General features: G+C 41.6%; 1 protein-coding gene across 1 annotated transcript; it reads right to left on the bottom strand.

Moving 5' to 3' along the window:
• On the bottom strand, nucleotides 1–26,472 carry LOC134533476 (protein SON-like). The gene is made up of 4 exons (XM_063371000.1): nucleotides 26,098–26,472; nucleotides 19,902–20,957; nucleotides 19,679–19,846; nucleotides 1–30 (listed from the first exon to the last, which is right to left on the bottom strand). The coding sequence occupies exons 1-4, from the start codon at nucleotides 26,470–26,472 to the stop codon at nucleotides 1–3; spliced, it is 1,629 nt and encodes a 542-aa protein (XP_063227070.1).
• Between the last annotated feature and the right edge of the window lie 228 nt (nucleotides 26,473–26,700).

Genomic DNA, 26,700 nt, shown 5'->3' with positions numbered 1-26,700 from the left:
CTACGACACCTCTTGGGCCACCCATTCATCCTGGAAACAACCACATCAACCTTGCTCACTGCACCTCGATGGGCCACCTAACTATCCTGGAAACAACCACAAACACCTTGCTCACCGCACCTCCAGGGGCAACCCACCCATCCTGGAAACAATCACAACCACGCTGCCTACGACACCTCTTGGGCCACCCATTCATCCTGGAAACAACCACATCCAACTTGCTCACTGCACCTCGAGGGGCCACCTATCTATCCTGGAAACAACCACAAACACCTTGCTCACGGCACCTCCAGGGCAACCCACCCATCCTGGAAACAACCACAACCACTATAACGAATGCTGGGCTGCAGGTAAACATTAAAAAATGAATAATTAAATTAAGGCCTTGGAAGCATGAGCCCAGAAAACAAAAAAATAACAACAATAATTACAGAGGTGCCCAGACGTAGTACAAAAGAATTTTATTTATAACCTCCTAGAAACTTTAGTAGGCTATGTGGATCGAGGATGAATAATAATGAAATAACAAGACTGGTGGTTTGATTTATATAAGTGCCCTTTTACTAAACTAATTTACCTTTAATGTATCTTTTAAGTACACTGGTATTAAAACATATTGATTACAAAATGGAGGGAGCCCCGGGGCAACAAAATACATATTAAAGTAACACCATAATACATCTTGAACTTAATACTGGTTTTAAGTGAGCTCGCAGGCTCAAAAGACAGAAAAAATTACATTGAAATTTAATTATATCCTGTGTCCTGGCACCGGAGGTTTCGGTCGATTAAATTCCAGAAGGAACCATTTTGTGTAAACTTGGAGATAAACTTGGAGCTTTTTTTGGAGATAACTTGCATCTAATTTTAAAGATTTACTTTTGAAGCTGAACTTGGAGCTCATTTTGGAGCTCATTTAGGAGTTAACTTGGAGCTAAACCTCGAGGCTGATTTTGGAGATAAACTTCAAGGCCTGTAACCAAAGTCCAAAATTACTTAGACTGGTTAACAGGCGGCTAAGCCTGGGCAAAACTATGCCGAGGGAAAGGCAAAATAAAGGGGGGGGGGAGGGATGACGACCACTTACGCAAAACAGCGGGGTGAAGTCATGTAGGCTGGCTGCAGGAGCAGAGAAGGCCGCTCGCGGCACGGAAGGTCGCTGTAGTCATGTTGAGAGATAAATAAATAATTTAGATTAGCAAAAATCTATTGCGGGCAGCAAAATTAAAAAATAAGAAAATTGAAGCCTCTATGCCTTGACGTTGGCGACTACATGACGTAGTGTTGAGTCTGGGACGAACAACGGAGATGACTCTCGCGAATCGCGACGCGTGGTCCGCACAGACCAGATGCTGCCCGCCGAATCACCCAAAAAATGGCGTCGGGACGCCTAATGAAAGGAAGCAACTGCCCCCAGCCAATAATGGGGGGGGGGGGGGGGTGGCGATTGCCCGAAGGTGTCCGGGAACGCCCGAAGGGGCGAAGCAGACTGCAAAATGTTCGCCGCGCTCTCTCGCGAGTCGCTGGCGAACTAAGATCGCAATCGTACTACAACTGCTGCCAAGGTCGATTGTGACAAGCTGTCTCTTATGGGAGGGATGAGTAGTGCACTCTGGCGGGCAAGACGAGAACCTGCCTGGAGGGTCACAGAAACGTCCGCTAGATTGCAGTGGGCACGCTCGCGACCAGCTCACAGAGCAAGGTTAGGGATTTTTCCCGCCGCTAGACTTCGCTGAGGGCTCTGTTTGACAAGGACGAGAGTCCTTGAAGAGACAATTTCCCCGCCTGGGTTCACTGGGGGGTCGATGCTCCGGGTTGGAGTTCCCGTGAAGCCACAGGTGGCTGATGAGGGGAGGGGGGTTTAAATTTGCTAAATCGCCTGGGAAAGGCGTCATGTGGACCGTCCCGAGGCTTCGCCGCTGGCTGTAACCTAGTCCAGTACGTTATTGCAAAACCCTTACGTATGCTTGCCTCCGAGAAATGAAATTTGCTAGCAGTGGGCTTGGGGTATCGTTCGCTAGCACGAAAGCCATTCTGTTACAGGGAGAAAACGTGACGCGAACCGCGGCCGTGATGCTGCGATCGCAAATCGTCAGCAAACAGTATCTAATTGAAGCCTGCGAACAAGCGCAGGTGCACTGGGTTGCACAAGATTACGTCGTAGTGTACAGTAATGGAAACAAAATTAAATTAAATAAAAAAAATGCTAATTTATTATTTGGTTTCCTTCTTTAAAAAGTACAAATTAAATTAAATATCGTACATTTTGCCTGAAAGTGGCACTGAAATGGCACATACTTCCCCCCTGAAAGACGGAGTCAGGGTGGCCAAATTGAGCCACCATAAACCTAATGACTTACCCTGTACCAGGATTTATTGTAGTAAACTACTTACAACCGATTGAAATTCTTACACGTTAAAAAAAGAGCTAAAACTTACAGATAACCTATTGAATAAGTGGCGCCACATAAAAATAGACATCTTAATATAACACTTCTTAACTAAATATCTTATGTACTAGTACCATGGTTTTTTCTTTTTTTACTTATAATTAGGACCTAGGAATTTTCCTTGAAATATCATCACTGTGTGTTGAGTATGGCATGCCGGAATATTAGCGCTGTTCTTTGTGTAAGGAAAGTAGTGAAGAGTGCCCCTTCTTCATGTCAGGGTACACCTTCTTCACTCGGGTCGGCTAGAGCGACGGTTTCTGGCGTGAGGAAACGTTGTATCTGCCAGGGGCCATTCCAACGATACGAAAGCTTGGCTGATCGCTTGTCGATAGCCTTTCTTAAGGTGTGTGCCTTGCACAGCACCACATCACCTAGTCTGTAGGGATTGGGAGAATGTTTTCTGTTATATTTCTGTCTGCTTGCCTCATGGGCTAAGTGCAGGTTTTTACGAGCTCTACTCCAGACTTCCTTAATGTTCCTTGGGTCGTCTGGTAGTAACTCTTTCAGAAACCATTGATTAGAGAGTGGGGTGTTGGGCTGGTAGGTAAACATGAGTTCAAAAAGTGTTGTTTTGTGACCTTCATGTCTGGCTGAATTGAAAGCCAACTGTAACCACACGAGGTTAGAGTCCCATTTATCCTGCGAGTTCGCATGAAATGCTATGAGAGCAGATCGGAGGTTTCTGTTGAAACGCTCCGCATGCGAAGGCTGGGGATAGTATGGTGTAGTGGTTACATGTTGTATTCCGTGTGAAAAACACATGTTTTGAAAAGAGTCGATTTAAAGTTTGTGGCATTATCGGAAACGATGATGGAAGGAACTCCAGAAATTTTGAAAATGTTGTTTTGTAGGGCTCGAATGGTAATTTCGGCCGTGGCTCTCCTGACTGGAATTAGCCACACGAATTTTGAAAAGGCGTCTACGCATACCAAAAACATTGTATTTCCGTCCTTTGATCTTGGGAAGGGTCCCACAAAATCTATGAAAAGTTTTGCATGGGCCTATCGGCCACGTCAGAACTTAAATAGCCGAACTGGGTCTGCTGCGCAGGTTTACTCAATGCACATAATTTGCACAGTATTATCCTTTGTGTAATATCCTTGTGCATCCCGTCCCAGATAAAATCCCTGCGAATGTTTTCAATAGTTTTGAAAATTCCTTAATGTGCGCCTAAAGGTGACGAGTGGTCATACTGAAAAACCATGTCCCTGAGATTTTGAGGTAGGGCTATTCTGAATCTTTTTCCTTGTTGTGTCCTTCGGTAAAGTATGCCTTTTGAAAGTTTGTAATATTTTGGAGGTGAGCCTGATTTTATTTGGTTAATTATGTCTGACAATTGTGGATCAGAATTTTGATTTGATTGTATGTCGGAAAATGCTAGTGGAAAATCTGTTAACAATGCGTGGCAGGCAATGAGATTTTTTTCCTGAATATCGGAGTTGGAAGGGTTCTCGAACATTCGAGAAAAAGTGTCTGCCACGATGTTTTGTGAACCACGAATATGTTGGATGTTGAATTTGAGGAGAGCAATTTTTACAATCCAGCGACCTAATCTATCTAGTTGCTTCGGATGGGCTAAAAGCCAAACAAGGGCCTGGTTGTCTGTTTCTAGTAGAAATTATTTATGTTCTAGATATGGCCGAAACTTATCTATGCCGAAAACTACGGCAAGGCACTCAAGTTCGTATACCGAGGAGGATTTTCTCTCCTGGTGTGTTAGGGTGCGGGAGGCAAAAGTTATAGGTTGCCTGCAACCATCGAACTCTTTGGATAACACTGCACCAATGGCCACACTGGATGCATCGGTTTGCAGAATGAAAGGCTTACTGAAATCAGCCATTCTGAGCACTGGAGGGCTAGCTATTGCCTGTTTTAGGAAATCAAAGGCCTTGTCATGTTCTGGACCCCAATTGAAAACTGAATTTTTCTTATGTAGAGCATTCAGTGGTGCTGCATGCTCAGAAAAATTAGGTATGAATTTAGCGTAGAAATTTGCCATGCCGATAAATTTGGAAATGCCTTTAGCATCTTTAGGGGGTTGGAAATCCTTTATCGCTTGTGTGCGACTTGGGTCTATGGTTTCTCCTCGACTTAACATCAGGTGTCTGAGGAAAGAAATTTCCTGCACTGCAAATTTTACCTTCTTTGTATTGACAGTTAGGCCGGCTTTACATAGTCGCTCAAGAACTTCTTGCAAATGAGCAATATGCTTTTCAAAAGTTTCTGAATAAACAACGACGTCCTCAAGATAATTAAAATCGAATTTGAATTTCGGGTCACCGAAAATTTGGTCTAGAAGGCGTGTGTACACTTGCGTGCCTGTGGCTAGACCAAAAGGTACTACTTTGTATTGGTAGAGATTCCACGGAACGCAGAAACCTGTGACGTGTTTTGACTCTGGAGTTAGTGGTATTTGATGATAGGCCGGGTTTAGGTCGAACACACTGAAAAATTTGGCTTTACTGAACCAGTGATATGCCGAATTTAGATCTGGTAATGGCGTCATTTCTACTTCAATTTGACGGTTGACACGGCGAAAATCGACCACCATGCGGTGACCTTGACCTTGATCTTTGGGTTCCAAAAATGCTGGGGAGGCGAAACTGGAAGTGGAAGGTTCAACGACATCTTTGTCTAACAAATTCTGTATGTGATCCCGCATTATCTGCATTTTATGTCCTAATAATTGATAAGGATGACACCTAACTGGGGTTTTGTCCAAAAGCTTAATTTCATATTGTGTGAGATGGGTGCGTCCTAATTTTTCACTCAAAACGTCGGGAAAGTTCCTGCATAACTTTTCTATTTCTTGTCTATGTTCGGAGTTAAGGTGGGTTAGCGAAATGTTGTTTTCACCTTTAGCATTTTCGTGAATGGCATTTACATTGCTCTGAAATTTTGCATCAGGTGACACAAAAGAAACAAAACCTAGTTGTTAAATTTGAAATGAAATTTTCGTGCATTCAAATCAATTATCATGCCTGTATTAACAATGAAATCTGAACCAAAAATTAAATCTATGGCTAAATCATCTGCTACTAAGAATGGGAACGTCCAAGAAAACAAGTCGATTTTTACTTTAACAAGGACAATGTGATTTACTTTCAAAGGCTGTTCAGCAGCTGTAAAACAATGTATTTATATTGGCTCTACCTTTTGAGTCAAACGGTCCTGTTGTAATTTCCTGAACAGCTGGCCTGACACGAATGATCGCACAGATCCAGTATCAATTAGACCTGGGACTTCTTGTTTTCCAATTATTTTTGTGTTTGCATAGGGCAAAACTGTGGGTAGATTGGCGAAAATGTTATGACATGTTCGTTTTTCAGTCGTGCGAGGACTGTTACATTTCTTACACCTTGGCTTAACAGTGTTGCTATGATCAGTTTGTTTTCTTTTGTTAATTCCGACTTTCTTGTTTGTTTTGTGTTTTTGTTTTCTTTGTTTATTTTCCACCGATTTGGGGAAGCTGTATTTTGTTGTTGTGATTTGTTGCTGTCAGATTTATTATTTACGTTTGTGTGGGAGCAAATATTTCTTACAGTAGTTTGGTGTGCTGGCTCAGAAGGGATTCTTTCTGGTTAGTGATTTACACGTTTTTTGAATTTTTACAATAGAGAAAATTTGGCCGATAGTTTGTTGCACGACACTGTTCGATGTAGTGCCCAGACTTCTTACAGTATCTACAAACCGGTATGCTCTAATATTTGTACTGGGGCTTAGCAAAGGGTTCAGAGTTGTGCCTTGGTTGGAATTGTTTATTAGAAAATTGCTGTTTATTTTCTTTTCCTGTCCATGCGTTGTTGTGGGCGTAGGAATTAGCTTCTCGATTTCGCTGGTAGTCAGCGTATTCTACGTTTGTGTTGGAGATACACAGGCGGTCAAGCACGGCAAAGTTTTACGGTCGAGACTAGAAAACTGCCCGCGATCTTTCCTGCGGATTAAGTCCATCAAGGATGATTGAAACTATCTCGTTCTCAGACACTCGCAACCGAAGAATTTGTGCAGCTAGTTTGATATCTGCTATGAATTTTGGTAAGCCTTCCCTTCTTTGTTGTGGCCTGTTGTACCATTCCAGTCTGATGTTGGTCTTCAAACGGGCTGGAATAAAATCATTTAGTACATCTTCGTGAAATTGGTCAAATGAATTATTTTGCTCAATTGCGAGCGTAACTCGCTCGCTCAAGGGTGGTTGTGTGAAGGTGAAAATGATTTCCAGCAGTTCCCTGTCTGGAATATTAGCCTTTTGTTTGATTCTGAGTAAATGCTTGAGGAACTCGATTAGGCTCCTGGGCTCCAATCCAGTGGTTTCCTTGAAATTGGCTGAGAGCCTCTCCACGGCATGTGGAATCTTAGAATAGAAATTGCCTCCAGCTGCTTGATAGGTGGTAGAAAATACAGGTACTGGGTTCGGTGCTGTGGTAGAGGATGTAGGTGGGGCTGGTTGAGGTTGAGGTTGATTTTGAGGTTGATATACCTGCGGGGCCAATGGCAGGTATGTGGTGGCAGGGCTGATGTATGGAAGTTGCGACTCTACTCTGCCACCGGGTGGCACAGATGCTGCATGTGGCAGCGTAGCTGCCAGGGCGGAAGGAAAGGCTATAATTGGCGAAGCTGACCTTCCAATGGCCGAGGAGGTGGGGTGGGCTTCCGGGGAGGTCTGAAGGGATGAAAAGGCGGACCTGAATTCACGATAGGGGTTGAAAATGGTGGGTGAGGTGGAGAGTAGGTATATGGATTGGGGCCTGTGGTAAGGGTGAGCTGTGAACGATTGAATGGGATGAGTATAGGTGACATTGGTGCTCAGGTGAGTACCAGTCGTAATGACAGTCGCGGAGGGAAACTGCAAGTTAATGGATGTAGGGGTGGTGACAGGGGATTCCTGACGGCGTGGTGTTACGGGGGGTGATGGAGGGGGAGAGTTTAAAGGAGGGGGGGTAGGAAATGAGCTACCTCCGGTTTGCATTTGTTTTGGAGGTGGCTGTACTTGAGTGTCAGTTACTCCTCCTGCCACTGCCTCTACGGGTTCAAGTAATTCTTGATCTATTGCGGCTAGTTTGCTCCGCAATTGGAAGGCTAGACCAGGGATCTGTTGCCTACATTTGTCGAACTCCTTTTGGTAGATCCCATTTAATTTGTTTGCGGCTACTATCTTGAGGTTAGTAAACCTCGTGGCGATATGGCTCAAGCGAGTTAGTGCGTGTACGATTTTGCTCGTATTTGTTTCGTCTGCTACAGAATTAGTATAGCTGTAGAGATCTTGAAATTTGTTACAAACACAATTAAATTCATTCAATGGGTCCAAGTTCGCGAGATTAGCTATTTGTGGTTGTATTTCTTCGGCACACGCAGCTCGGAGTCTTTTTCGGAGCGTGGCCACGTCGCCGAGGTCTGATAAGCCTCGAAACCGTAGTTCATACATAAGCTCGTCACGGAGGAGATTCTCCGGCGTGAGCATTGTGTTCATTTCGTCGTTGGACCTTGGTCCAATCTTACCTATACAAAAAAAATACACTAAATTTTGAGTTTGGTTGGTCTAAAAAAAATTACCAACCAAAAACTTAAATCTATTGTTTAAAAGGTACCTTAAATTTTATACATAAGACACTATTAACTTAACTTAGGTTAATAATATCATCGTTACACCAGCAGGTCGGAAGTATGTGCCCAAAATAACGGAAAATCTTTGTTTAGAAAACTTTAACTTTATACCTAGGATGGGTCAAACACATGCGACCTAGCCGGTAATGAAAACTTATTATTACTGCTTAGCTCGTGGAACAAACGACGTTCGTCAAGTTGCGTGCCCAGCAGGCCGCTGTGGCAGTACAGTCAGACGTCCTGTGAAGGTTGCCCAGGGCGCTGAACTGAACTCGACGTGGCTACGTGCGCGGTGAGTGATAAGGTGCGGAGGGGGGAGGGTGTTGTTTACACCGGGTGAGCATGTCCTAGTGATAAGGCCAACAGCTGTGTGAAGAGGCCTGGAGCCCGCCTTGGGCCGCGTGGAGAAAAATACGCGACAGTCGGTCAAAGGGAAAACAAAATTTTAACATAAATGGTTTTAAGAATAAAGAAGGGGGTGCCAGTTTTAGGACTTACAATAATATGTCATACGATCTGAATCTAAATAAACTCTAAAAACGTTTTAGTAATATATTTCATTATGTTTAAAATTTAAAATTTAAATTTCAAATTAAAAATTAAAATTAATATTTGGGTATGCATATAAACCAAACCACGTTAAATACTACCAACTTCCAACTTGAAGCAGAAAATTGCTCTATGCTACCAACTTGATCAAACCATGCTAACTACTACCATTTTTATAACGAACGCTGGGCTGCAGGTAAACACTCAAAAATGAATAATTAAATTACGGCCTTGGAAGCATGAGCCCAGAAAACAAAAAAAAAATAACCACAATAATCATAGAGGTGCCCAGACGTAGTACAAAAGAATTTTATTTATAACCTCCTAGCAAATCTAGTAGGCTATGTGAATCGGGGATGAATAGTAATGAAATAACAAGACTGGTGGTTTGATTTATATAAGTGCCCTTTTACTAAAATAATTTACCTTTTTTGTATCATTTAAGCACACTGGTATTAAAAGATATTGATTACAAAATGGAGGGAGCCCCGGGGCAACAAAATACATAATAAAGTAACACCATAATACATCTTGAACTTAATACTGGTTTTAAGTGAGCTCGCAGGCATAGGCGTGCGCAGGACTTCAGTATTGGTGGTGCCAGATTACACAACAGCCCTGTCATTCACGGACCCCGAGCCAAAAGCGGGGGGTCCGGGGGTCCTCCCCCGGAAAAATTTTGATTTGAAAGCGCAAAATGGTGCTATTTAAGGTGTTTCCGAACAAAAACATTAATTACACAGATGTAAAAATTGTAACATTTTTTATGACAAATTATGGCTTTGAACGTTATAATCACCAGGAAAACTACTAAACTATTTACAGTTTTAAGCTTTGTTGAGCCATAAAGTAAATTTCACAAATTGTTTGCACGGAATTCATGCTGGTGGCTTTGAAAAACCGTACTTATATGTTTTCTGAAGACGCCAAATAAATGCTAGAAAAAACATTCTCAAATGTTAAGTTTTAAAATCAACAAATGAAGGGAGTTTTTGTAACATACCTAAAATATGTAAAATATTAAAATAATAAAAATACACAAATAAGAGTGGGCAAAAGTTTTAACTTTTGGAATACAACAAAAATGTTTTGTCGGTGACTGCATATAAGTCATCGAATAAGCCTATCCTTTTAACGATCTAAACTCTCTCTCTTTTTTTAAATAAACCCTGGCGGACGGCGGCTATTATTCCGTGCGCCTGCCGAGTGGAGTGAACAGTGGACCCCGAGCGCGCATTCTATGTAATTCGAGGAGAACTAGGAGAAGTATTTACATTTCAGAAGTTTCGTAGCCGCGGCCTGTGTGTACAACACAAGTAATTGCAACTGGCTTGTTTCCGTGTGTATAGTTGGTTCGATTGATAATTGATATACTGATAGTGTTATGAGCACATATCTGTAACTCGACACGATTGGAAAACATTTTTTTTTGGAAATAATACGGATTTTTGTAAGTATGTATTATTTCTGTTTGTAAAAAACAAAATAACGTTAACCCTAATGGTGGTGCCAAGGCACCTGTGGCACCTACCGTGCGCACGCCTATGCTCGCAGGCTCAAAAGACAGAAACAATTACATTGAAATTTAATTATATCCTGTGTCCTGGCACCGGAGGTTTCGGTCGATTAAAGTCCAGAAGGAATCATTTTGTGTAAATTTGGAGATAAACTTGGAGCTAATTGTGGAGATAACTTGCAGCTAATTTTGGAAATAAACTTCGAAGCTGAACTTGGAGCTCATTTTGGAGCTCATTTAGGAGTTAACTTGGAGCTAAACCTCGAGGCTGATTTTGGAGATAAACTGCAAGGCCTGCAAACAAAGTCCTAAATTACTTAGACTGGTTAACAGGCGGCTAAGCCTGGGCAAAAATATGCCGAGGGAAAGGCAAATAAAGGGGGGGGGGGAGGGATGACGACCACTTACCCAAAACAGCGGGGTGAAGTCATGTAGGCTGGCTGCAGGAGCAGAGAAGGCAGCTCGCAGCATGGAAGTTCGCGGTAGTCATGTTGAGAGATAAATAAATAATTTAGATTAGCAAAAATCTATTGCGGGCAGCAAAATTTAAAAATAAGAAAATTGAGGCCTCTATGTCTTGACGTTGGCGACTACATGACGTAGTGTCGAGTCTGGGACGAACAACGGAGATTGACACTCTGGTTAATCGCGACGCATGGCCCGCACAGAGCAGATGCTGCCCGCCGAATCATCCAAAAAAAGGCGTCGGGGCGCCTAATTAAAGGAAGCAACTGCCCCCAGCCAAAAAAGGGGGGTGGTGATTGCCCAAAGGTGTCCGGGAACACCCGAAGGGGCGAAGCAGACTGCAAAATGTTCGCCGCGCTCTCACGCGAGTCGCCGGCGAACTAAGATCGCAATCGTACTACAACTGCTGCCAAGGTCGATTGTGACAAGCTGTCTCTTATGGGAGGGATGAGTAGTGCACTCTGGCGGGCAAGACGAGAACCTGCCTGGAGGGTCACAGAAACGTCCGCTAGATTGCAGTGGGCGCGCTCGCGACCAGCTCACAGAGCAAGGTTAGGGATTTTTCCCGCCGCTAGACTACGCTGAGGGCTCTGTTTGACAAGGGCGAAAGTCCTTAAAGAGACAATGTCCCCGCCTGGGTTCACTGGGGGTCGATGCTCCGGGTTGGAGTTCCCGTGAAGCCACATGTGGCTGATGAGGGGAGGGGGGTTTAAATTTACTAAATCGCCTGGGAAAGGCGTCATGTGGACCGTCCCGAGGCTTTGCCGCTGGCTGTAACCTAGTCCAGTACATGATGGCAAAACCCTTACGTATGCTTGCCTCCGAGAAATAAAATTTGCTAGCAGTGCGCTTGGGGTATCGTTCGCTAGCACGAAAGTCATTCTGTTACAGGGAGAAAACGTGACGCGAATCGCGGCCGATATGCTGCGATCGCAAATCGTCAGCAAACATTATCTAATTGAAGCCTGCGAACAAGCGCAGGTGCAGTGAGTTGCTCAAGATTACGTTGGAGTGTACAGTAATGGAAACAAAATTAAATAAAATTAAAAATGCAAATTTATTAATTGGTTTCCATCTTTAAAAAGTACAAATTAAATTTATAATCATACATTTGTGCCTGAAAGTGTCACTGAAACGGCACACCACCTTGCTCACAGCACCTCGAGGGACCACCTATCTATCCTGGAAACAACCACAACCACACAGCTAACGGCTCTTCATGGACCACCCATACCGCTGATACAACTACTTTCCACTTATGGAGAACATTCTTTATGTTAAAAAAATATTGACCGTGGAAAGTAAGGTTTCCAAATTAATTTTATTGAATAGGCGCTTGCATATTCACTGTTAAAACTTTCACCTGAAATTTACAAACAACGCTGGTTACGGATTATTTAGTGGACTACCGTTTAGTGTCTAGCCTGTATATAACAAAAAAAAAAACATACTTAAAAATTTATATAGGGTGTATTTTATACCAAGATTCAGTTTTATTAAATAACAAAGAAATATTTTATTTTAGCCGGATTCTTCGATGGAATGACTTCATGTTGAAGCAGTTGCTCCGTTCTCCGGCACCGTACAGCATTTCTTCCCCTCGTTCCCCTCCACACTCCTCCTTTCCCCTCCCTCTAAAACTTCTCCTTCCTTCACCCCCACTCTCCCTCCCTTCCCCACGCCTCACCAGCACTCTCTGACGAGTGTTTTATCAGGCCTATATATACTCCGGCTCCTGCTTATTCGTCGCAGTCTCTCGGTCTCTTGACTCGATGGCTGTCACTGTGGGGGTGGCGCTGCGTTCTGGTATGTACTCGGCTGTAAAACTTAGCATCTGTATTTAGTATGATGTATTATTTTTGCCTGCGCGTTGTGGCCACGCCTTCATTTTTGTATTTCTGCCATGTACTGTAATGTTTCGTATTTGCTATCAATGTTAGACCCTTCAGATCATTTTGAATTGAGTTTCTTTTGCTCACGCCAAGTACTGCCTGTAGCTTTACGTAATATCTTTGCGGTTGTGTATGGGCATGCCACGATGGCATTGGACACGTCCTGTGAAGCCACAGTATAATTCTTTTCTTGATTTTGCCTTCAGTTTTGCTGTCAGCCTAGCGGCCCATATTACTTGTTTGCTACTTCTATTGCTTCGCCGCCATGCCCGCTTTACTCTAACATTGTTCTTAATTGTATGAATGATTGTATTTATTGTTTGTGGCATCCCGCCGGAACGCACGAGCAGCGCATGATTATTGTAAATTGCTAACCTATAATTAAGTCATATAATGTTTGTCAATATGTTTTCGCTCTAGAGGCATTATTCTATGAATAAATTATATTTTTGTAAAGCCTCTTTTATATTTTTTCCCCAAAGCACCAGCTTTCCACTGTCGTGGGGGTTTACAGTAAAACCCCCATCCCTGCTTTCTTTCTCAGTCATAGTCTACGCCGCTGAAATGTTTGCTGTCATTTCTAATTGTGTACATATCTATGTTTATTAGTCCAACGATAACTCTCGTAATGTAGATACGAATTTCGCAAATTTAAAAGTAAGCTTAAATTTCGTATAAAGTTAAATTAGTCTAGGGATTTTTGACTTATAGGCGGTAAAATTTTAAAAGAGATTTAATGAGTTGCATTGCTGGTATTGTTATGCGATATTCCTCACCAGACACAGTATTATAACTTGAAACTCTAATGGTGTTTTCGTCGATCATCTTTTTTTCGTCTATATCAATATTTGTGGTATTTTTTTACTTCTTTTTACAATTCTTTATTTAATTTCTACAGTCTACAATAACACTCATTTCATTCTTCAGCTCTTCCTGGCTATTCTCCAGTTTGTTCTCCATTTTATCCTAACCACTTGTTATTGCATTTTCGAAAGTTCTGGGGCCGCCTAACTCCTCGTCAACATGTTCTGACTTAAGTTATATTTACTACACTTATGATTCACTTATGACCTAGATTAATTATCTACCAAAAACAACATTTAATTTATTAAACTGGAAGTTAGTACTTTCTTAACACCAACTATATACTTCATTTGAATAAATTATTTTTCTTTTTATGTGTATTTTAATTTGAAAGCTTAGTCAAATAATTAGGGCCATCCATACTTTCTACACTATGTTGTAGATGGTTATCACCTCTAATTATATCTTACATGATAATGTGATAGTATGTTTTACTGTTTTAAAAGCAATTATATTTATAATAGGCCTTTTAAAAAATTTAAGTATAACAGTTGACCTTAAAATATTAGATTTATGAATTAAAATTTATTTAAAATGCAATAATTTTATGATTATTAGTAAGAGAAAAATATTTTAAAAATATTTATTTTTAAAAATTCTATTTTAAAATGTAGCATGTTGAAAACTAAAATGTAAATTAATATCTATTAATATAGCGATCTGTTTTATTAGTTAATGTTGATATTTAAATATTTTAATGGAAAAAAAAACATTTACATACCATTTGAAATGTGTCTCACGCATTTCTGAGTGAGGTAAAAAAGTCTGGCAGCAATCTGTCTTGGCTCCGGGCACTCACCTGTCTCTCCGGCTGATGCTTTCCTCGGGTTTTCTCGGGGTATCTCCCACTGGACTGTTCATTACCTTGAGCTAAACCTCCATACCGCCTGGTGACTATTGCGATCTCTGAAATTGAGGAGATACGTTCGTAGTACCGGATGGTTTGGTTACGAATTGAATTGAATTGAATTGAGAGGTTGTGGACTCTGCCCCCCCCTCATAGTTGGGCCAATGGGTGGCAACGATTGTTGGCAATAAGTCGGCCAGCTGGTTTATTTACAGTTGAGAGCGTGAGCATTGCCGCCATAAGCTACAACAACGGCTTAGAGGGCAGCAGGTCGGGGGTTTAAAACCCACTGCAGCAAGCAGAGACCTGACGGTCAATAGTACCGATAAACTGAACAGTCCATTGTCCGGCACATAATGACACAAGAACAGAAGAAATGGTTCGAAGACCTATTGGAACCTCCTAGTGCGCCTTTTCGAGGCGACTGGTCAGAAAGACGGAAGGCAATGGCTGATGCCATAATTGTAAAGAATCTGGATGCAAAGAAAATTACTGTATTGGTGGACAAACTGCTGGAACCAAATATTAATTTGGCAAGTATTGGAACTCCTGGTCGAGAAGAAAGAAAATGGATTGTAAATATATGGCCCATTATCCATGGACAAGATCGTGCAGTCGTAGGACTAATGCTAAAAGATATTTTGAGTGAAGAAATGCAGAAGAAACATGCTGATAAAGATATTAGTCAAATTGAATCTTTTGATTAAACAAACTGGGATGAGCAACAATTGTTATTTCATGCTGAAAAACTTGTTAAAGATCTTACTTACTACTCAACTACTGAGATTTCTAAGGTAAACAAGAGTGCTACAAACTATATGCTTCCAAGAATTGTGGAATTAAAAGGATTAGTAGACAGAGTATTACTTGATAATGCAAAAATGAAGGGTATTATTGAAACCCAACAACAGATGGCCTCACGAGTTGTTACTGCTGGACCAACTTATTCATCTACCTTGATAAGTGGGAAAATTTACGAAACAACAGAATGGCCTATGCTGAAGCCAAAGAAGGAAATTGTGTTTGTTCTTCCTGAAAAGGAAGATCAAACAAGTGAAGTTACAAAAAAGGATCTTCTAAGAATAATTAATCCTATCAAAGACAAAATGCAGTTCCAGAGTATTCGGAAGATCTCAAAAGGAGGGATTCTTATAGAATCTGAAGATAAGGAAACTATTGCGAAATTATTTAAGGATGAAAGATTCAAGAAATCGGGAATTCGGGTTGAAAAACCTAAGTCAAGGGGCCCAAAAATTATAATTTTTGATGTGCCCAAAGAGTATGACTCTAAAAAATTTTCAGAAGACCTTTATGAACAAAATCTCTCAGAAATGGATATTTCTAAGGAAGAGTTTATCAAAGATTTCCAAGTAAGAACTAAACGTGTACGTAAGGATAAGACAGACAGAATACACATGATAGTAGAGATAACACCTAAAATAAGAAGTCTTCTGAAGAGAAAATCTTCTATATATATTGGATTCTCATCATGCCATTTTAAGGACTTCATATCTGTATCTCGCTGTTATAAATGCCAATCATATGGTCATATAGCCTCTAAATGCCATGGAAATTTAACCTGTTCGATATGTAGCGAACAGGGTCATAAATATCAGGAATGTGGAAAGAAACAAGATGGTGATAAATGTATTAATTGTAGAAAGGAAAATCGGGAATATTGTCACCGAGTAGATTCTACGGAATGCCCGGTAAACAAAAGATTTCTCAAAAAAGAACAAGAAAAGATAATACATGAATAGACAACAAATTATTAAAATTGGTCAGTTGAACATGCAAAGATCTACTGTGGTAACTAATGAATTACTTCAAATTGCTCAAGACAAGGATCTTGATATTCTAATGCTTCAAGAACCATATTGTGTTCGTGGGAAGATTGTTGGCATACCTGGCAAGATAATATATGCAGGTGAACATCCTCAAGCTGCTATTTGGATTCGAAATCAAAGATTAACCTGTATGCCATTAGCAGGACTGACAAATCAATACCATGTATGCTTATTAGTTGACTGTGGAATCTTTAAGATTAATCTGGTTTCTTCTTATTTTAAATTTTCAGATGATATATCAGTACATCTGGAACATTGGCAGAAGATAATGGATGTACTTAAGAAATCTAGAGTATTATTCTCTGCTGATTTAAATGCCAAATCTGCATTATGGAACTCTCCTATTACAGATGATAAGGGATAAGAAGTTAACAATCTACTTATTGCAAATGAACTAGAAGTATTAAATAGAGTTGGAACACTCCCTACATATGTTTCACCGGCATGGGATACTGAGACTTATATTGATGTAACTATTTGCGACAGAAGGACTTATTCTAAGATTTCGGAGTGGACTGTCTGCCAGGAGAGTAGTAGTGATCATCGATTAATTCTATTTCAAATAAATCTGGATGCTGAAGATGTAATATATCAAGCCTATAGGAAAAGATACTCTCATAGAGCTATTAACTGGCGGTTATTTGATAAGGATTTATGCAGAAGATCGCAAATATTACTGGAAAATACTCCTGACGATATAGAATTATTTGTTCATAATGTAACTGCATTAATAATTGAATTATTTGAAAAATACTCTAAAGTTTTGCACCCCAAAAGCCCTGAACATCCTTGGTGGGATGATGAACTTGAGAAACTAAGGATCAAACTTAAAAATTTAAGAAGAAAATTGAAACAGATGTGGACTCATGAAGTAATGCACACACTTAAAGAAAATTATAAAGATACGAAGAAAAAATACAAAATGTTAATTAGAGAAAAAAGAAGATCATCTTGGCTTAATTTAGTTACCAAGAAAGGAAATGAAGATCCTTGGCGTGTAATATATCGATTATGTGCTGAGAAGAATAAGCTTCCTACAGAAATACCAGGCCTTGTTGTTGATGGATTACAGATATGCTCTATATCAAAGAATTTAAAAATTATTCTGGATGGACTTCTACCGGATGATTGTTCTGCAGACGAGGATGAATTATGAAAACAGAAGAGGGAAGAAATGAATCAATTTCCTGCTACTCTTCCCATACCTGAGTTTACAATACAGGAGTTAAGGAAAATTATAAAGGAGCTAAAGCCGAAGAAAGCACCTGGACTGGATAATGTAACTGTAGAAATGCTCTGGAGAGTATATACTAGAATGGAAGATGTATTGTTTAAAATGTATAATAGGGCCTTGTTCCAAGAAGTTTTCCCCAGTGCCTGGAAAAAGGGGTTATTGAAAGTCATATACAAAGGATATGGGAAGGACCCTTTGCTGGTTAAATCTTACAGGCCTCTTACTATGTTACCCATTTTAGGTAAAATATATGAGCGCCTAATTAGTAAAAGACTACATGCTTACTTGGAGAAAGTTCATGGTTTACATAATCGCCAATACGGATTTCGCAGAGGTAAAAGTACAGAGCTGGCTCTGATGGATGTGCTTTCTACAGTTGAATCAAGCTCATATGAATATATAATGGGAATAACAATCGACATATCTGGGGCCTTCGATAATGCTTGGTGGCCCCAGATTATGTTTCGATTGAAGCAACTGAGGTGTCCCTCAAACATTTATAAAGTGATACTTGATTTCTTATGTAATAGAGAATGTACATGTCAACAGGGACACGTAGTATATAATAAGACATTAACCAAAGGCTGCCCTCAAGGCTCAGTCCTTGGTCCACTTCTTTGGAATGTGCTATTTGATCCACTTCTTAGAGAAGAGTTACCAGAAGATTGTGTCATATATGGATACGCTGATGATGGATTTTTATTAATCCCTGCTAATTCAAGATTCATGCTAGAAAAGAAGTCTGAAGAGGCTTTAGGTATTGTTCACCAATGGGCAACTGCTTCTAAACTAAAGATTGCTCCAGAAAAAATGGAAGGTATTTTACTCAAGGGTAAACTTAGTGTTAATAGACCTCCCACAGTTCGCTATGAGGGACGTGTTGTAAGAATTAAAGAACTTGTTAAATATTTGGGAGTACAGATTGGGACTGGATTCCGATTCCACGAGCATATCAAGTACATAACGAAGAAATCTGCAATATTATTCCACCGATTACGATCTACTATACCTGTTAATTGGGGCTTAAACTATAAGACCCTAGATATTATTTATAAAGGAGTTTATGTGAGTATTTTAACATATGCAGCTGGTGCTTGGAGTCGCATTGCTTGTCAAGTTCATCCTCGAAGAACTTTATTATCCAGCCAACGAACTGTACTTATTGCTATAACTAAATCTTATAGAACAATTTCAACAGATGCACTCCTAGTTATAGCCGGACTCATACCCATTGACCTAGTTATATATGAACGTGGGCAAGTATCCCAATTAAATAGGGATAGGAAGATCTCTGTGGCAGAGAAGAAGGAACTTCGGCGGAATGTTATATCAAGATGGCAGGAAACTTGGGACTCCTCAACAACAGGAAGACATACATACAATATTATACCTGACATTAACACAAGACTTAAATGTCGGTGGATCACACCGGACTATTATGTATCGCAATTTCTCAGTGGCCACGGAAATTTTAAAGCAAAACTCTATTCACTCGGATTAGTACAGTCACCTCTTTGTCAGATTTGTGAAGTAGAAGATACAGTACTGCATGTTTTAAATCAATGTAAGAAGACAGAAATTATCAGAGAAAAATATACTCAAGAATTACTGACACTAGGATATGACTTTACAGATCTTCGAAGTCTTATCCATAATAAGAATTCTTTTGAAATTTGGAGAAACCTAGTAACAGAAATGGGGAAACGGTTAGAAGAATTTGACCGGTGGTATGCATCTGTGGAAACGGACAGCGATGAAGATTGACTGTAAGAAAATTTTAGAAGAATTTCTCTCCAGTTGATTTATGTGATAAACATTATGAAGATAAACTCTAAATATAGATGAAGAAAATTTAGTTCTGGTTATGGAATATATTATAGGTTTTTGAAGAAAGAAGGAAAATTTGTTCACTTTCATGATGTGATAAATATAATAGTCTAAAACCCCTATTTAGGTGAAGAAAATATTTATTATAATTTTTGGTGATGGCATATATTCAGAAGATTCTGAAGAAAGAAGAAAACTTTTGTTTAATATTATTTATTTAGTTTACTTTATTATTTATTTGGATAGAGGAAATTAATCTTACATAAAGATATATAATATGCATATAACATTAACTATGGGGACAAGTCAATATAATCTCTCACTAACCCCGATAAACCTTTTGAAAATAAGTTAATATAAAGATTATATGATTTGATAATAAAAAAATAATTACTAGATTGATAAATCTCCTATTATACCCTAACAGGGATTACATATAGGAACGAAGCAATAGAAATATGCCTTTACTATTTATTGGAGAAATCTGATGCGTTCCTTCCTTCTTATGGGCGATGCCTGGGCACTGGCCTGGTCGGACACCTTCCTGACCCTGCAGCGCTCTGTCTTGGCTCCGGGCACTGACCTGTTTCTCCGGCTGATGCTTTCCTTCCTTCTTATGGGCGATGCCTGGGCACTGGCCTGGTCGGACACCTTCCTGACCCTGCAGCGCTCTGTCTTGGCCTCCGGGCACTGACCTGTCTCTCCGGCTGATGCTTTCCTTCCTTCTTATGGGCGATGCCTGGGCACTGGCCTGGTCGGACACCTTCCTGACCCTACAGCGCTCTGTCTTGGCTCCGGGCACTGACCTGTCTCTCCGGCTGATGCTTTCCTTCCTTCTTATGGGCGATGCCTGGGCACTGGCCTGGTCGGACACCTTCCTGACCCTGCAGCGCTCTGTCTTGGCCTCCGGGCACTGACCTGTCTATCCGGCTGATGCTTTCCTTCCTTCTTATGGGCGATGCCTGGGCACTGGCCTGGTCGGACACCTTCCTGACCCTGCAGCGCTCTGTCTTGGCTCCGGGCACTGACCTGTCTCTCCGGCTGATGCTTTCCTTCCTTCTTATGGGCGATGCCTGGGCACTGGCCTGGTCGGACACCTTCCTGACCCTGCAGCGCTCTGTCTTGGCTCCGGGCACTGACCTGTCTCTCCGGCTGATGCTTTCCTTCCTTCTTATGGGCGATGCCTGGGCACTGGCCTGGTCGGACACCTTCCTGACCCTGCAGCGCTCTGTCTTGGCTCCGGGCACTGACCTGTCTCTCCGGCTGATGCTTTCCTTCCTTCTTATGGGCGATGCCTGGGCACTGGCCTGGTTGGACACCTTCCTGACCCTGCAGCGCTCTGTCTTGGCTCCGGGCACTGACCTGTCTCTCCGGCTGATGCTTTCCTTCCTTCTTATGGGCGATGCCTGGGCACTGGCCTGGTCGGACACTTTCCTGACCCTGCAGCACTCTGTCTTGGCTCCGGGCACTGACCTGTCTCTCCGGCTGATGCTTTCCTTCCTTCTTATGGGCGATGCCTGGGCACTGGCCTGGTCGGACACCTTCCTGACCCTGCAGCGCTCTGTCTTGGCTCCGGGCACTGACCTGTCTCTCCGGCTGATGCTTTCCTTCCTTCTTATGGGCGATGCCTGGGCACTGGCCTGGTCGGACACCTTCCTGACCCTGCAGCGCTCTGTCTTGGCTCCGGGCACTGACCTGTCTCTCCGGCTGATGCTTTCCTTCCTTCTTATGGGCGATGCCTGGGCACTGGCCTGGTCGGACACCTTCCTGACCCTGCAGCGCTCTGTCTTGGCCTCCGCGTGCTGCAGCTTGTCGGACCCAGCCTCCGGCTCGCTCGCCAGCCCGAACTGCTCTCCATACACCTGCAGAGACATACACGCCATCCCTATTAGGTATCAGTATCTTGCACGCTCGCCATCCAAACTGTTCTCCATACACCTGCAGAGACATACATGCCATCCCTATTAGGTATCAGTATCTTGCACGCTCGCCATCCAAACTGCTCTCCATACACCTGCAGTGACATACACGCCATCCCTATTAGGTATCAGTATCTTGCACGCTCGCCATCCAAACTGCTATTCACAAACATGTGACACACACACAACCACAACATTCCCGCTATCTGTCTATCACTCTGTAAGCTTACTCTGAAAATTACGATTTGCAGGGTCAGTGATAGCTTGAACACAGTTCTATAGGGAGACAAATTACCCAAGCTGCACTACTCTACAACCATGTGTAACAACAGAGTAACTAGTGAAAGGGTAACATAAATATGCACACAACTAATGAGGCAAGTTGGTAAAACATACAATAATCAGTAAGAAATTAGAACTCATTTTATTTGAATGCAATCCAAACAACGTGAAAAATCTATAAGCATGTAATAAAATTAATAAAATAATATGAAAATAATTATACATAAAAATACTCCAACTTCTTTAATAAAAATCGGGATATGATAACTGAAATAGCGTGGCCGTTAATCGGTGTGCACATGTACCAAAAGTTTGTAAAATTTATAATAATAATCTCAGGGTTAAATTTTAATGCTGCTATAGTCGGTAGACTCATGAGATACTACACTCAAGACCACTAGACCTGAGTGTGCAGTGTGCTGAACATTGTCGATAATTCCGTGGAAACAAATCACTAGTGCCATTACAATTAATGTTACTTTAGTTATTGCACTTAAATGAGTCAAAATGTCCAGATTACAACTCGATATTACGCCATTAATACATTATACAGCGATGGCGTCACTGGGATTACAGTTCTTAAAGCATAAAATGGTGTTCCTTTTTATGCTGAATAAATCGTAAACATATGTAACTCAGGTGTATGTATCCTTGATATATACAACTCAATAATAAAGATATACTTCATATTATTACAACTAAATAACATTCCGCCGAAATTACTGGACTCACACACTAACAAAAACCAACTTCGGTCACAGCCGAAAATCACTTTCTTTTTTTTGCCGCCAAGTAAACAAACAATATTTACTAACTTACAGTAACCATGGCAACTAGAATCAAAGAAATCAAAATAACTAACTTTGACACCTGATAATACTCTGTACCCTTACAGATGCTGCTTCCAGACTGCATTTAAACAACAATTTATTAAAATAAATTAGTTTTTCAATTAACTCTGCATCACCAAAACAAAACAAATCACAGTGCTATAACTGGCAACGTCGCACTGGCAACCTGCCGGTAGCACTCGGAAGCGTACAAAATCATCACGTTACCGTTGGGAGCTCGCTGCACTGCTGCTCGAGGGGTTTACTTGTGGAACACCTGCTACTGGGAAGGAGTATCAATTACCTTATCAAAGAATCGACGAGGGAATAAGTAGGGCAGCTCATCAGACGTCTATTGTATGGTAGGTAACAGTAACACCGGGACATGAAGACTGGGTATGCCGCTCGTGCAAATAGCGACACAGTGCTTTGTGCCTAGGTTCGCGACGCAAGGAGTCGTCCGTGTCACTTGTTATAAAGAGTCCACATATCTGTCGGAGGCCCTGGTGTGGACATCCCGTGACGCGACGAAGACGAGTATGCATTCATCCAGACAACACGCGTCCGGGAAGCATTGTTGCTGCTGCACCATTACGAGACTGCAGCTTGCAAGGTCCAGGCTCACCGGCCTAAATCAACTGGTGGTGGAATCAAGCAGAGATCTACTGCCCATACAGTAGATGGAAGACGATGGCACCACGGTCCGTGCAATTTATCAGTAACGTAACTAAACACAGTAGTCACACGTTTCACAGATGTGCACTCTCACCGCTGATCACTCGCGCGATAGAATTAAAGTCTCCAAGATTTTATCACTCAGTTTATCATGTGCATGTAGACGAACTATACCCACTTCTACACTTGAGCCCCTATTCAAAGTAACTATGTTTGAAGTATTTTCAGAAATCCCGAACAATAACATCTCATTCTTAACTAGTTTTAACAAAAAAAATATTATAATCAATTATTAATAATAAAAAAAAAATTCAATAATACACATAGTTCCAATACAAAACATATGAACAATAAAGGCATAAGTATTTGCAAACCATTGACTTGGAATAAAACATACATGGTCTGAGTTAATGTAAAGGAAGCATTGTTGACATCTGAAAAATATTCTGTTGGATGTCACTTTCAAATTTTCGACACTTAAGATATAGCTTCAAAGCACTTATCATAGCATATATAACCGAAAAAAACATACATATTTGGTAACATTTTCAACTTTCAATATAATCAAATCACATGTCATGGGACAAAAAAAAATATATCACATATATCAGGAAAAAAATTTTTTCGTAGATATTCCGTCTCATTATGTACAATATAACTCTGGGAATATAATGAGTAATATTAAAATATACAATTTATCCATTCCCAACTAATATAACATAACACAACATATAACACTAAAAAAAAAACTATGACCTTTATTTTTTCAATTGTCATATTACATTACTAACCTAGCAAACAAAAAATGTACATAGTTTCTTTATTAGTTTAATCTGCTTTTAGTGACAAAAAAACACCAAAATGATCAATTAACATATCCATAGACGTTTTCTTTAGGGCTTGTTGACAGTCGTGCGAGGTATCAGTAAGGAGAGTGTGCTACAGTAATTGTATTCTTAGTACCTCATTCCTTTCGCATCTTGTATACCACAGAATGTACACAAGATTGTTCACAGGTTTATGGCTACATATTGCACCAACATTTCACCTTCTCGCATTACAAGGATGAAAATTATTCTTACAAAGAAAACAGTGTTTCGTGAGTGAGTGCTAGTGAATACCAGTGAGCACTGTAGATCTTATGGTGAATAAATCACCTCAAAATATCTTCGTTATCTTTCATTTCTTGCAGAAATTTTAGAGTCATTCCTATTAGCTAGACAGCTCAGCTAGATCACGGTGTGCATAGTAAATGTGGATGAATAGAATTTCCACTTCAGAGTATTGTGACCCTGTGGGATAACCATTAGAGCAGGAGATTGTCTACTAGAAGACGAAGAAAGTGCGGTGTAGATACAGGATCTCAGGCAACCGTAAGTACAAAAGGCTGCTATAAGCCTGGATCACAACAGGTCAGTACTAGATATAAGTTTCATACAGTGCTACATGACTATGTGACTGTGTGACGAGTAGGATGTATGGACAGACCGACTATAATAACCTGGCCTATATGTACACTGCCATGTTCTGTAATTATGTTCCATTGAGAGTACTTATCTTCACATATGTGAAATATACCTGTGCCGAAACAATAACACAGTGGTGCTGGTCACAGTGTATAACGGTAACATTGCCCTAACATACATCTGCTAGAGTGTAGCAGTTCTCCTTGACAATTCGTACAATCCTGTATGGCCCACTATACAATAGTAACAACTTTCTTGTTATGTTCTCCCACTTCTTGCTGGTGGGTGACATCTTCTTCAAAACTAAATCTCCCACGCAGAAGCTACTCACACGTGAAGCTGGCTTCTGTTTTTGTCTAAATCTAGCTTCTGAGACGAGTCTGTCTCGGATTAGCTCCTCGATTTCCTCATGAGTGTGTTGTTGCTCAAGTTGGTTGTTTTGTTTGCAGATCGGGATGTAGTTGGGTGGTAGGACTGGTGATCGGGGCGTACCATCACCAACCCGCTTTAGTTTAACGTCGACCCCTTGGCTGCTTCAGCTGAGGTGACGTTCTGCTGTGGTTGCTGCTGTGGTTGCAGCTGGTGCCAGTTCGGTGGCAGAGGGGCTTGCCTCGCGAAGTAGCCCGGTTGAGGTGGTGGGACGTTGAATCTTTGGAAACTCGTACAGTTCTTAGTGGGTGCGTATTCGGCTTCAGAGGGTGAAAACACCAGCTGTTGCTGTTGTCCTTGGTTGGGTAACTGTTGGCAGGAGTATTCGCGAGGCGGTGATTTTGGCCGCTCGTCATACCGCTCCGACCTGGTAGTTCTTAGGTCTTCTGCGCTGCCGAACTGCTGACGCTTGTGATTCTGACGACATGATCCTTCGTTGTCGCTACCAGCACGACTACGCTTTCCCCACTTGCTGTAGTTATTGTTGATGTTGTTGGTTTTGTTAGGCTTGCCACCAGCCTTGGTGTAACGCCAACCTGCAGTGTTGACATGTGGTTTCGGGTGATTCTCGTTACCATGCTGCCATGACTGGTAGAGAGGTGCTGGCCGCTGTGGTGGTGCTGTCTTCTCCCCTTCCACATTGCCTCGTGCCATACGCTCAAGTCGATCAAAGGCTAAAACCTGTTCACGGAACTCGGTGATGTCTTTGAATGTGCGTCCGGTCAAGTGGACCTGGTATTTCAACAGTAACTGGGCAATTACCATGGCCATAAACTCTTCTTGCCCCATCTCAAGGTCAAGATATCGAGTTCGCTCGAACATTGCTGATAAGTGAGCCTCGAGTGACTTGGATTTCTTGGCATCGAACTTCTCGGCGTGCAACCTGGCCCTAAGGTTACCATGCACCCTTACATTCCAAAACTGAGCCTTAAATTTGTTCTGAAAATTTTCAAAGTTGCTCACGGTAGGCTGTAGGACTTCCCACCAATAATAGGAATGGTCCTTCAATGCACTGCTTAGACATTTCAGCTTCTCGGAGTCTGTTAGCTTGAAGATGGTAGCATACTCATGAAAACGCTTCAAAAACCTCATGGGGTTTATCATCTCACTTGCGGCGAACTTAGGTAAGGCCTCAGACCATTGTTTTGCAGGATGGTGCAGAGCTGTTACATGGTCCATGAGGGGTAACGCTGAGGTCTGGAACTGCTGTGTTGGGGTAGGAGAAGAGACGCTAGCTAGTACAGCTGAGGTGGTCAGTTCGGTAGTAACTAGTGGTGGCTCCCTCGGTGCTTTATATGCTGTCGCGCTAGCAGCCGCTGGTCCTGCAGTTGAGATCGCTTCTCCGTGGTCAGACAGCTGGTCTAGCCGCAGTTGGAGCATTCTCTCTTCTAAGTGTTCTACTCTCTGCTCGATCTGGGTTGATAGATGTTCCTTGCTGAGGTACAGCTGTTGCAGTTGTTGTCTTATCTGTTGTTCAGACTCTTTTTGTTGTTTCTCCATGGCTTGACATTGAGCCTGCAGGTTGTTGAGACCACAGTGGTTTTGAGCAGCTTGCTGTGCTACTTGGTGTAACTGTTCACTCGACTCAGCCTGTCGGCTGGACAGCTGGTCCTGATTGGCCTCAAGTGTATCTATGCGGTGGTGTACTTCAGTGATGCCCTCCTGAACGTTGGTTATCCTGCACTCCAATTGGTGGGTCTGCGATGTCAACTGCTGAGTCAGTTTATCAGTAAGTTGTGTTTTCATACTGTCCATTTGTGATGTCAGCTGCTGCATCATCCGAGTCAGCATTACTTCGATATTCACCGAGCTGGTATCCGTTGTGGTGGTGGAAGCTACATTAGGTTGTACCTGTGGTGCTACAACCTGTTCCACAGACTGTTGTGGATCAGTAATTATCAAATGAGCAGTTGGAACAGTCCGTTCCAGTAAAAAAGGTTCTGACACACAAGCATCAGGATGGTCGGATGCTTGCTCATCGCTACTATCAGATGAGTTCTGCTC

This window comes from Bacillus rossius, chromosome 6 (genome assembly GCF_032445375.1).
Source record: "Bacillus rossius redtenbacheri isolate Brsri chromosome 6, Brsri_v3, whole genome shotgun sequence".
Taxonomy (NCBI): domain Eukaryota; kingdom Metazoa; phylum Arthropoda; class Insecta; order Phasmatodea; family Bacillidae; genus Bacillus; species Bacillus rossius.
The sequence above is the reverse complement of the archived record's forward strand: the minus strand, read 5'-3'. Positions and strand labels throughout refer to the sequence as shown.

Excerpts from the sequence above, each read along its gene's own strand:
- LOC134533476 (XM_063371000.1), bottom strand. The coding sequence starts at position 26,472 with ATGCAGCAGCTGACATCACAAATGGACAGTATGAAAACACAACTTACT. Across the intron at positions 20,958-26,097 it reads CAACCCAGATCGAGCAGAGA|GTGTATGGAGAGCAGTTCGG; the intron begins GTAGAACACTTA and ends ATGTCTCTGCAG. Across the intron at positions 19,847-19,901 it reads AGCATCAGCCGGAGAGACAG|GCCAGTGCCCAGGCATCGCC; the intron begins GTCAGTGCCCGG and ends GTGTCCGACCAG.